Source organism: Spermophilus citellus (assembly GCF_964194105.1).
Source record: "Spermophilus citellus genome assembly, chromosome: 3".
In the NCBI taxonomy this organism is placed as follows: Eukaryota; Metazoa; Chordata; class Mammalia; order Rodentia; family Sciuridae; genus Spermophilus; species Spermophilus citellus.
Window position 1 is genome coordinate 123,010,400 of NC_138184.1, and position 12,470 is coordinate 123,022,869.

The 12,470-nt window shown below is 42.8% G+C and overlaps 1 protein-coding gene across 11 annotated transcripts in view; it reads right to left on the minus strand.

Annotated features, from left to right (window-relative positions):
* IKZF1 (IKAROS family zinc finger 1) overlaps nucleotides 1-12,123 on the minus strand; it is a 97,034-nt gene extending 84,911 nt beyond the window's left edge. For 10 of the 11 annotated variants that reach the window (XM_081283118.1, XM_081283126.1, XM_081283117.1 and 7 more), the window contains exon 1: nucleotides 11,958-12,123. In XM_081283118.1, coding sequence (XP_081139244.1) covers nucleotides 11,958-12,087 — 130 coding nt within the window. In that variant the 5' untranslated portion in view covers nucleotides 12,088-12,123. Of the gene's footprint in view, nucleotides 1-11,134; nucleotides 11,538-11,957 lie in introns of those variants that run through there. The other variant, XM_081283121.1, reaches the window with a different exon arrangement.
* Between the last annotated feature and the right edge of the window lie 347 nt (nucleotides 12,124-12,470).

Consider the following 12,470-nt stretch of genomic DNA (forward strand, 5'->3'; position numbering starts at 1 on the left):
TAAGGTCCATGGCCACTCAATTGATTTATTTAACAATTGATTAAAACCTATTATTGTACTCAAGCTAGTTCTCATTAAAAGATGAAAATGTTTCCAAAGGCCTGGCTAAAGGCTGCCCCACCCAAGCACCAAAGGAGAAAACACCTGCCAAGAGATGGTGGATGACCCTCTAGATGTGCTGTCTGGGGCAGAATTGCTGGACACTGTGTTCCACTGGACACATTGGCCTGATCGTTCAGGTGGCAAGATGTGTGAATATATTACAAACCAGAATCTCCACCATCTGCCCTGTGGCTGGTCCCCAGTCAGACCCTGCCCTGTGGTAACCCCTACTCCAGACAGTCATGTCACAAAGAGAATGCAGATGTCTCTTGGAGGGACCTGGGGGGAGAGGGGAAGGTGAAGCTGCAGAGAACACCACCTAGAGCGAATTTAGTGAGAACCCTGGGGACAGTGGTGCATGTGAGGAACCTGAAGCTCTATCTCTGTGCTTTGTCATTAAAGCTCTAGAACCACTTCCCGCCCTGGTAATGTGGATCTTTGTGATGCAATCCACCACACTTCAATTTTCATGCACACTTTCAGCCAAACCTTCTCTGGCATTGGGGTCTTCATGGACTTGTGACCAGTGCAGGTACTCAGGGGCCCATGCTCAGAGGGTCCCTTGGTGTAATGTCTATTCATGCCCTGTGTAGAATTCTTAATAATTTCTGAGCTGGGGCCCAGGAGCCAGTCTGTATAGGGCCAGTGACTTCTGTGGATGACATGTCTCACTTCACAGTATTGACTTAACAAGCTTCTCCAAACTCCCCTCACTCTAAATGTGCATCACTTAGGATGATAAAAACAGTGACTTGAAGGGTACTTAAACCCCAACCCGTCCCCTCGTAACCATGAGTCCCATCTAGGCTTTGCATCCAGTTTATGAAGCAAATTTTTGGTGTGTTTTCACAAAGTTTCACCAAAACGAAAAATCAAGACCATTAGGTCTATAAAGGGAGATGCCAGAAGGAATTATTTCACAAAAATATTCTGTGATTTCTACTTTGCTTGGGAAACCCAAACAATTCCAGGCAAAAGCTAACCAAATCAATAGAAAACCCAGCAATATCAATACACTAACTTTTTTACCTTTGCAATTCATATAACCATGAATGCTTTTATTGTTTCTTTGGAGCAAGCAGTTCTGAATCTTGCACAAGGGGAAATAGATGCAGAGATAAGTTTAGGCCAATGTGACAGAGACTGTTCAGGGCTGACCCTGTAGGGGAATTGACAGTGAAGCTTCTGTTAGAATCCACCATCTCTCCAAATCTCTTTGCCTTTCCTGTGTCTCCTTCATCTCCTTCTCCTCCCATCTCTCCCTCTGTCTCCCACTTACTCTCTCCCCCCTCTACCTCTTTTTTCCTTCCTCTGTCTCTCTCCTTCTGATCAAACAGGGACGAAAAAATCTTACTTTCCTGTTTCATTCAAAGGAGTCAATGTATCACCAACTTTAGAGAACAGGAGCAAAAGAAGTAAGAATGGACTCCAGGCAGGGAAGTGCAGACTCACTGTCTCTGCAGACACATGCGGGACCAGGAGCCTTTCCTGAAACCACCTCCTGCACCTTGCCTTTCGTCCTTCCACACAGAGGCTGGGCTGGAACCTGGCTGGCTACGGGAGAGAAGCATCCAACAGCCCTGGGCAGTTGCTGCTTCCAGGTGAGGAGATGGGCCTGTCTTCCTTGGAGTGGCCCCATTTCTAACCCAAGCAGCCCAGAGAAGGACACAACCAGAGTCCCCTAAGCATGCAAGCTTTCAGGGCCACAGGGGAGCAGCTTCCAAATGTCCTTCAGCTTCCTCCAGTGAGCACCTCCCTCCCCGGACTTTCTATGAAACACAGGGCCTGTTGCAGAATTCTCATATGCTGAGTCTGGATTGATGAATTTAGAAGGAAAATCCAGACCCCTGTGAAGATTACAACTTTCTTACTTTTCAAGCTATTAAAGAACTACCAAGTGTGGGTCATGCCACACTTCCTGAAGGAAATACTGAGGGTCCGTCAAAATTAGCCCATTCGCTGGTAGCATGCAGTACTTATCACATGCCTTAAAAAACGCTCTCTGAGATTTAAACAATTTCCTTGTGCTTTTTTGTTTGTTTTCTAAGCAAGTGCCTCCTTCTCATCCCTGATACTGTACAGGTAATTCTTGCACAGTGATGTTTCATTACATTTCTTGCCTTGTGTATGACAGAATAAAGCAGAAATGGATGCTAGTGCTATCTAGCTTTGTTCAGGCAATGTATTAAATGTCTTGCATTGAGAGGTAAACTGTTAAGCCTCAGTGTCCAGCTTAGAGCTCGGATTCCTATTTGTTAAATGTGTCTTTAACATTTACAATCAATCCCAAAGGATCCATATCATTTCCATTTTACAGAAGAGAAAACTGAAGTAAAACAGATACAGCCTGCCCAAGGTTATCTGTCTAATAAAAAACAGAGCTGAGGTTGGAACCTGCAGACATGTGATGGAGATGTCTTCCCTCTAGTACTTCTGCTCATTGAGAACCCGTGCAGTGGTCAAAATATTCAAATATCTGATAGACGAGGAATGGATGCTACTTATATTTTACCAGAAATAAACATATTGCATGTAATACTTTGAAATCAAGCCAAACTTTATCTTGGAATTTCTACTGTATTAGTTAAGTTCTAGTTATTTAGTCCAATATATGCTCCTAGTTTTTCTTACTCCCCAACAAATAAAAGCTGCACTAGAGTTACTTTGCGGAGTTATTTCCTTAAACACTTAATGATGCTTGTTTTGAAGGGAGAGGGATGGGGCGGGGTGGACAGGACAAGACTATAATCTATTTAAAATGCCTAGGTCACAGACCTCTTTAATAAAATGCATTATTCCTGCTTAGAGACAAGTTCTTTCATCTTCAGACTGGAAGATTTTATTTTTGCAAATCTATCATATCACCATGAATTACACTGTATCTTAAAAAAGAAAATGTTCCAAGAGAAAGCTAAGGCAATATGCGAAGTCTTTGTATCTAGTCAAAGAGACCTTCTTGGTTTGCCTAACAATTTGACAAAACAGGTTGGTAGAATATAAAAACTTCTGAGCACTCTTATTTCATTTCTGATTCTTTTCATTTAAAAAAAATTAGCTGCCAATCTGCACATTTTCACGATTATTCCACAGAGCATTGCTGGTACAAATAACAATGAAAAACAAGATTTAAACAGGAAAGCAGGAATCCAATTTGGCGTTCACACGGCCCCTCCCCCCACATTAAACTGAACCACAGAAAACTCCAACAATTTGTTCTACCGTGAACCTTGTCTTCAGGGCAAATTAGCTCAGATATGCAGTTCTGTCCTTGCATTTTCCCCGCTATGGGTAGGAACTGATATGTAAAAGGGGAAGGGTCAAAGGGAATTGAGGAAGATTTAAAACTAGATCCCCAAACCATGATGTTTGAAAGCCTTTTTAGTCAAGACATATTCCAGACTGAAGGGAAACTACACACATGCACACATGTACACACACGAGTATTTTAAAATAGATATTGCATTAGAAAAACTGTTTTAAAACAGGGAAAGTAGAGTGGGAGACATTTCTCTGTGCTTATATATTTGCTATTGTCACAGGATCAGAGCTGGACATCCAGTGGCCCATGAATGTCCTTATATCACATTGTGTTGTTTTTATTCTCTCATAGTGCACCCTGTTTATATAAAGAAGAGGGGTTTCCCTTCTATACTCTTGCACCATCTGATCTCAAACTACTCACAGACAGTATGGGAGAGGCATAAAGTCAAAGCTGACATATTTTGTAATAGAGTTTCTCCTGACCACAAACATTGGCCACCTCCTACATAGTTTCCTCAAATATAAATGGCTCTTATGCTTTATCACTTAAATTAAAAAAAAAAAAAAGTTTAGGGCTGGGGTTGTAGCTCAGTGGCAGAGTGCTTAAAACTTAAGTTTAGGGCTGAGGTTGTGGCCAGTGGCAGAGTGCTTGCCTAGCACATGTGAGACCCTGGGTTCTATCCTCAGCACCACATAAAAATAAATAAAATAAAGGCATTTTAAAAAAAAAAAACTTAAGTTTAGAATGATCTTCTTCTCACTGATTTTGGAAGACCTTCATGCATGGCTAGGAACTGTGCAAAAAAAAAAAATGAAGTGCAATGAAAATAAGATCTATATCTTTTAAAAAATATAGCAACTGCTCCCAAAGTAATGCTTCACAGTCTCTCTCCAAAGTGCTGATGGCTTGTGATTTATTATTGTAAATTAAAGAGACAGAGGATCCCAGGAATAGATTATGTGTTCCTATTATTTCCAGATTGTTTTTCATTTTTTAAAGAAATAAATGTGAATTTGAAATATTAGCTAAATTCTTTTACTTAGCAAGGATTTGTGGTGTCACAAAGAATACAGAATCTTTTTTAGCCCCTCTAGCTTTGAATTTAGGTTAACATACCAGTAAATTATTTCACATGGACATTTTAAAACTCAAAATTTAAAACCATAGCTGGTAGAAAAATCCACTTGCACACCCATAACATTTCCAAACAATGCACCCTACTGCAATATTGATATTTCTACAAGGCCGTTCTACTTCAATTGCATGAATTTATTTGGCAAAAGTTATGTTTTATTTAGACACAAAGAAGTAGGATCATCCAGATCGCCACAGGAACATCCTGCTCTCTGCAAACCCATACATATACTATGTATTAAAATTTGAAAAGTCATTATTAATTGAGTTGCCTTCTGAAGATACTTTCCCAGGTACTACAAACTTGTCATTTTACTTCTAGTAAAATCTAGCTGGTGGTGAGTCAAGATCTACAAATCTAGATATAAACACAGAAAAAATGTTTCAGATCAAATAGTTTATGGGATTCACTGTAACACACATATCTATTTATTCTTATTCTTTCCAATAGGAAAGGCCACTTTGATCCCACCTATTTATAATAAGGCTATTCAGCCACTGCTTTAGGGAAGAGGAAGAAGGATAGATATGTTACTTGCTGCCTCCAAGTTAGGATAGGCCTCATGCAAAAGGTGGAAACTTTCCCTAAAGCACTAGAATTGTGAGCTCAGTTCCACTTACAATACCCACAAAATCATCAACTATCATCAATTACAATGAGATAACTTTTTCATAAAAACTATACATAATAAAAACCTATGCTCATAGTACACAGAACAAGGATTCAAAAATTAGGTTCCTGAAATCATGTCTTGGTCTCTTAATGGCTTTAGTACTTTGAAAATTCACCCCAACTTCCAGTGGTTTCAGCTGAAGTCAGAGCAAGCTGTATCTAAGAAGGGTAAAAGGACCAATAAATGTATCAAATAAATAATCACTGCCATGGACCAAAACCAAAGAACAGAAAAAAAACATCCCTCAATCATTTGCACTGGTTCTTCAATTGGATAATGTTAGCAAAAAAGGTCTAGATTTTTATTTTATTCTGTGATAGAGAGCTTGGCACTTGCATCCTCTGACCCAAACCTGGAAGCAGCCTCAAGATGTTCATAGCCAGCAACATGAACTATGCAACAAAATCCATTTGAAACGTGGGTGCCGGGTCCAAATCAGGATTGTTTGGGCTGATTCTGTAATCCTTCACCTTCAGCCTACAATGTCCTCATGCAAATCCAGGGAGGACAGGGTCATTGGTACAACCACACAGAACCTTTCTACTTCCTCATTTGGATGTCTACAAAAATAATCATGTCTTTATTTATAATCTGGAAGAAAATGCTCATGCCATCAGAGAGTTAAATACAAGAAAGCTGATTTTAGTCATATTTTCGGCAGCCCTTAAGTAAATTGAAATAATATATTTTCAATGTTTTATATTAAGTATTCTTTTTTAGCAAATTTTATTACTTTTACAAAAACCCTGCCTGTTCTTAATGGAAAATTCTTTAAATTCAGGCAAACATATACAACCTTCATCGTATAGCAGGAACACACTCATAGCAGAAAACTACAAGAAATTTCCAAACCAACTTTTAAATGGTAATTAACCACCTTGTATATAAGGACCTGAGATAATGAGCAGTTGGTTTTAATTTAATGAAGTGAGATAAACAATCTGTCAATATGTTTTTAGCATGAATCTCTTTGAATATCACTTTAATTTTCTGCCCTACACAAAATTCAGCACAAACAAGAAGGAAAAAGGTCACTTTTTCAGGCTAAAAGTGGGGCTCGCAGTAGGGGGTCGATGGCTTTCTCTAGTTTCCATTAAAAGCACTGGAACACATTTCAGAGTGCCTCAGAAGTAAGCTAAAGGTCAATTCCTCATTTTCATGTCTTCAAAAGATTCAAAATTAAACATTTTCCCTATTAGGTCCAGGGAGGTATCTTTTGTGGAATTTTATTTGTCCCAGTGAAAATGTGATGATATAACAAATTAAAAAAATATCAGAGCATATTGTTCATTTTCAAACAGTTTCAAATTAACAGAAAGTGATGTAAAGTGTAGATTTTTGTGTGTGATCTCAAAAATGGAGCACAAAAATCTACTTCAATATACACCATGCCTTACAAACACTTCCTGCAGTTCTTAGTTATTTCAGTGTGTCCCCAAACCACACATATGACAGAAAGAAAGAAAGGAAGGCAGGAGAAAGAGGGAAAGAAAGAAAGACAGACAAGGCAGACAGGACACGAGAGTGGTGGATTCCCCCTTCACAATGCACTGCTGTCCATAATATGTAACCATCCATCCATTATCATTAACTTCTGGTGAGAAAATGGCGGGAAGAGTCAGATTTTCTGTAGCAGTGAGCTGCTTGCTGAAGAAAAATGAATCACTGCACACTTGAATGAGAAAATATGAAGAAAGCACTTTGGCACTAATTAGTGCCCACTTTAAGCAATTCGTTAAGCCATGGCCCTGCGCCACAAGCCATCAGGAGGTGGAGCATGGGGCCAACCCGAAAGCAGAACGTGCAGATGGAGCATAATGATGCTCTCCATCACCCCAAGACAGTGAGCCCAGACAGGGTGCCAGGGTGCCATTCTGAGAGCAGGCCACCCACCATAAAAAAAAAACAACAGAGAAACAGAGGACCACACTGGCTATTCCAATCCATACAAGCACAGCAAAGACACTCAGTGACACTCAGTGACACTCACCAACCAACTTGCCTCCTCACGGCCAAGCAAATCCCGACTTTGAGACCCTGCTTCTCAGAGTCCCTCTCTGACCCAGCCACCTGGAAGGATCCTGGTGCCTGGTGGTAGGGCCTCAGCTCCCTCCTTGTCTTCCTCAAAGGTCCTACTACCCGTCTTGACACTCCACTGGGGCACAGAGAAAGGTGGAACCAGTTGCCAAATATGCAAAAAAGGAGGGAAGCTAGTTTTCTCTCAGGAAAGCACACACAGGAAGGGAGCCTGGGCTTCCTGTCCTAACCAAAAACGAGTTCAGAAATTATTTGAACGTCTGATTTGTCAGGCTTGTGATGGAAAAGGGTGTTCTTTTAGTCAACAGGAATTGTGAGTTCCCCAAAGGCACAAAATGGCCAAGGAAGAAAAGAAAAAGGCTCAGGCCTCAGAAGGAGAAGACAAATGGGTTCCACACCTGTGACTTGGGGTTTTCAGCATTTTTAACAGTTTTTCACCAGGTGGCTGGCTGAAGACACCTCTTGCATCCACCTATTTATCACAGGCAACCATGAGAAAGAGAAAATGTCAACTGAAATGATGTGCCAACTGTCTACAGATTAGGCCTCAGTTGCTCTCCCTATGGGCCCTTTTCAGGAGTAACCACCAGCACACAACAAAATAGGGGTAGGCACCCACACCCCCACTTTGAAACCTTTTGCAAACCTTCTTTTAGTGGCTGCTGTATTTCATCTGTAATGTGCAGCACTACATCCTTGGTGTTTCATCATGTCTTAAAAATATTTGTTAGAATATTTAAGAACAGTTAAGAGCTATGTCAAAAGCTATTAAAGCAATGGCACTAGAAATCTAAAAACTGGAACATATATTCCAAGGAGATGGAGGTATGAAGGCACTTATTAAGATGAAAAAAAAAAATACAACGAAGCCATAGTTGACATGAAGAACCCCAGTGTGAGCATTTAATCAGCACCAGAGTTCAAGACAGTTTTATTGCTATTTATGTAGTTTGGTTTGGGGTGTCCTAAGACCCTAACAAAATCCCAGTTCTCCTTAGCACCTTATCTGAATTTTAAGAGAAAGAGTGTGTCTGTGTGTCTGTGTGTGTGAAACAGAAAGAGTGAGTTTCATGCTGATCCTCTGAAACTCACCATTTCTAAGACCCAGATCAAAAATGTACTTGTGCCTCTTTTTTGAACCAAATAAACTGACTTTTTTCAAGACGTGAAGTGGATTCATATTTTTGCTTCTATGCTTTAAGAATGGTCACTTGTTGCTTTTGCAACTCATCTTTCTTCCCATAGAGTGGAAAGATTATACCATGCATATAAGAAATGAAATAGTTCTGAGTTCTCTGAAAATACAAATATATAAGGACACTGGACAGGGAGTGGTGTTCACAGTCAGAAAAGGAGCTTCAGCAACTCTGTGGTGAGAAGTAGAAGCCACAGTGCCCCAAATGCTTGTCAGTTCTTAAAAACAGGCAGCAAAAGTCAAGGTTTCCAGAGAACCTCAGAGGGCTCTTCGTTTGCTTTCTACGAGCTGGATCCACTTACAAGACTCTTCCTTAGAATACAGTACAAGAACCAGTACTTATTTCATAGTGAAATTGCTATGTAATTTCAAAGATTAGAGAAGGAGAAAAATAACATTAAACAGTGCTATTCTTTATGAATCCTCTGCTAACTGCAGTTGCATGAGATGAAAACACAAAATTAGGCAAACAATCAAAATACTATTATCATTTACATTGAAACTCACCATTCTAAATAGAGAAATTCATTTTGTTTTTGTAAAAGGTAAAAAAAAAAAGGTAGCTATATTACTCATGTTAGGTCTGTATGATTTAAAACTCTTCCACACTGCGTGCATGCCTCACTCCACACTGTGTGCATGCTATGTGTGTGTGTGTGTGTGTGTGTGTGTGTGTGTGTGTATGCATGTACATATGTAATTTATTTACTGTATGTATTAGTATACATGATCTTGATATAAAAGACATGTAATTCTCTTAGGTTTTAAAGGTTTAACGTTTATACTGATAATATGCTACAGCATTAAGCAAATCTGATGCTCACCAATACAAATCAAGAGAAAATATTCCCCAAACCAAAGAACCACCATTCTCACTCTAAGTCTTGGGCCAAGTAAAGAAAATACAGTGGCCTACAACTCTGCTGGGCTTTAGACCTCTTGGTCAATAAATTCACTGTGATATTAATTTTTGAACAAAGGAATCATCTCCAAGGATGGCCACAGTTTACCTTTTGTTTAGGAGACTGTGCACAAACTTCCCAAAAGAGTCAAACACAGTACACTTTTATTTGTAGCCACTGTGGTCTCCTGTGAGACCACAATGGTGGGCTATTATTGCTAAAATGCTCCTGAATTTGGAGGGGAAGATGTGGTTTTCTCAGATGAAGAACTCTAATTAAGGCACTGATGAATTAAACAAACAAGCACTGTGCTGTTTCTAAACTCCAGCCTTCAACTATCACCAGGATACAAAAGGGGAAGAAAACAGGACCATTTAACTCAAAATATATTTGTCACCAGCTCTGGTGGGTTGCAAGACTGAGAAGCTCACTTTTTTCCCCATGTAAAAAGGTATGTTCATGGGAAAATGTGAAATTAAAAATATTCATCAAATGAGATGGTACAGTTTTTAAAATGTGAAATCATAGTTATTACTGTAACATGGTCGGCGTGTTACAGGATGCCACTGTAAGCAGGTGAATCTTCCTATCATGAATATTTGTCCCTGTTTAAATTTTAAGCCTAAGCCGTATACCAAATAATCCAATGTGTCACTGAAGCAATTCAGACACATTCTAATATAAATGATGCTTAACCTGTTATTTTTTAAAATCCCATATAAAAGATGATCCAATTAACCTCACTGAACAAACACCTTCAAACAAAGAAATTCAAGAGGGCTCAGGCATTTTCTTGAAGGTGTCACTCCCCCCTCAACTGATAACCCTACCCGAATGAACCACTCTTAAAAGCATTTGAATTTCCATTAAAGTTAAAAATATTATACATATTAAGTATTTTCAACTTTTATAAATTTTCCTTTCTTACCAGAAACTGATTTCACTAGTAAGAAGATAATTCTTTAACATCATTTTGTCTCTGGAAGTTTAAACAAGGTACTTCAAAGATGAAATACACTCTGCAGCAGGGTGGGAAATCATGCGTGGGTAACGTGAGAAAAGCCCCGAGTTAAAATTCACTCTGGGTGGGTTACAGCCCCCAAAGGGAAGGGAAACTGCATGTGAAGCCTGTGCAGCTTCAGACCTTATGGAATCGTTAGTTTTTTGGCCACTGGATGCGATACTGTATGCCTCCAAATTAGAAGGAAAAACACTCATCTGCTTCTGAGATTCCTGAGGAATCACCAATGATGCTTGACAGATTTAAAAAATACATTTCAAATAAACCTCAAGTGATCTGATGTTTTACTATTATTGAGAGTTTTCCTGAGAAGGTTTTCTGACCCACAGGGAGCAAAAGTACCAAGTTTTCAAAACCGGGATAATTCTGCTTTGCAGAAAGCAAGCTCAGGCTTAATAGAAGCAAAATGCTTTTACCCCAAAAATAAGAAAAGTTTTCAATTAATTTTTTTTACAAATGACTTTATAAATGATTTTATAAAGGTTGAATTCTGTGATCCCACTATATGTGTATATATGAATTTAAATATGAGCAGGAGCTAGAACATCTTCCTGGTGACAGCGGAGCTGTTCAGAAGTGCCCCGTGTTGGCCTGATCCTGCACCTACAGTCACAGCCTAAAGCGGCAGAGGCTTTGACAAAACTCATCGCTCTCACTGTCCTCAGAATGGAGAGGCTGACGTGAGCAACACCGACACCAGGGATTACGAATGTTACCGCCTAGTCTGTCCTTTCCAGCTATCAGGGGGAAAAAAAAATCAAATTCACCAGTTACCCAAGTTTTCCTACTGAAATTGAAAACACTCACGTGGATTTGTGCGTCGCACTTTGGGGGCCAAGACTGATCCTCCGCGTGAAGAGCGACCTTGGAGCCGGGCTCCCTCTGCCCTGTGGGTCTCGACCGGGTCACCCGCCCTGCCGCGGTCCCGCGTCCCGCCCGGGCTGTACTACGCTGGCTGCTCAGGGGCCCAGAGCTGTCCCCGCGTCGCCACTTTGGGCGCGGGCCGCGCAGGCACTTGTTAGAGTGCCCTGCTAACTTGGCCGCGGAGCTCTTCCCAGCTTTCTTTCACAATGACTTCCTGAAGTTGCTCACTCGCATTGTTCCCCATTTCTCCGCCACACTCCCCGCCCCCCGCCGGCTCCGACCCGGCTTCGAGATCCCTGCCGACCGGCTGCCCCGTGCGCACAGCGCCGCCCGCGGGTAGCGCACTTCGTTCCCTCCGCCGCGGCCGCCCCCGTCGCGCCCGCGCGTCTCCACCTGCGGCCGCCCAGAACGGCGGTGGCCCGAGCGCGCGCGGCCCCGCCTTGCGCTCCGAAAACTTTGGGGTGGCGCACACTGCCAGTGTCCAGCTTGACTTGCCCTCAGTCCGCCCGGCCCAGCGCGCGCCTTGGCCGCCTCTGGGTGCGCTGCTCCGGTATACGGACCGATGAGCGGAGCTGAAAACAGAACGGGACGCGGAGAGGTGCGCGCCGTCCCGTCTCAGTCCCCACCGCTGGATCCCAGCTTGCCGGACGCCCGTCCCAACAGCAACTCTGGGGCCTGCCGCGGCGCGCGCACAAACTTTGTAGCGGCGTCGGACTGGGGCCAAGATCCCCAAATCTGCTTGGGCGGCGGCGGGCACGGGCCGTACCTGCTGGCGCCGCCGCCGGCTGCAGCCCGTTCGCCCGCGCCGGGCCCGCTCGGCGCGCCGCCGCCACCCCCGCGCGCAGCGCGCCCGGGCCCTCCCCTTGCAGCCAAGCTTCCTCATTCCAGCGCAGCATCGCGCCGCGGCCCGGCACGGGATGCCGCGGCCGGCGCTTTGCCCGCGGGCCAGACAGCCCAGCTCCGCCACGATGCGGCAGGACCCGCGCGTAACCCGGGGTGGAGGGGGGGCCGGCGAGGGCTACATGTGCGGGCCCGCCAAGAAGGGGAGGGGTTCGCGCGCTGCTTGGCCGGCAACCCTGTGCGCCAAGCCAACTGGTCGGTTTCAATACCAGCTCATTTGCCCCAGAGGAGACTTTAGGGGCTCGGGACGCTGTAAAACACTTTTCTCAGGGTCTACCAGAGTCTGCTGCCCTCCCAGCTCCAAGACCCTGGAACTGGAACCCACTGGCTCCCAGATACGGCTGTGGCCCCAAGATGCTAGTGCCCAACCAAAGGGGAG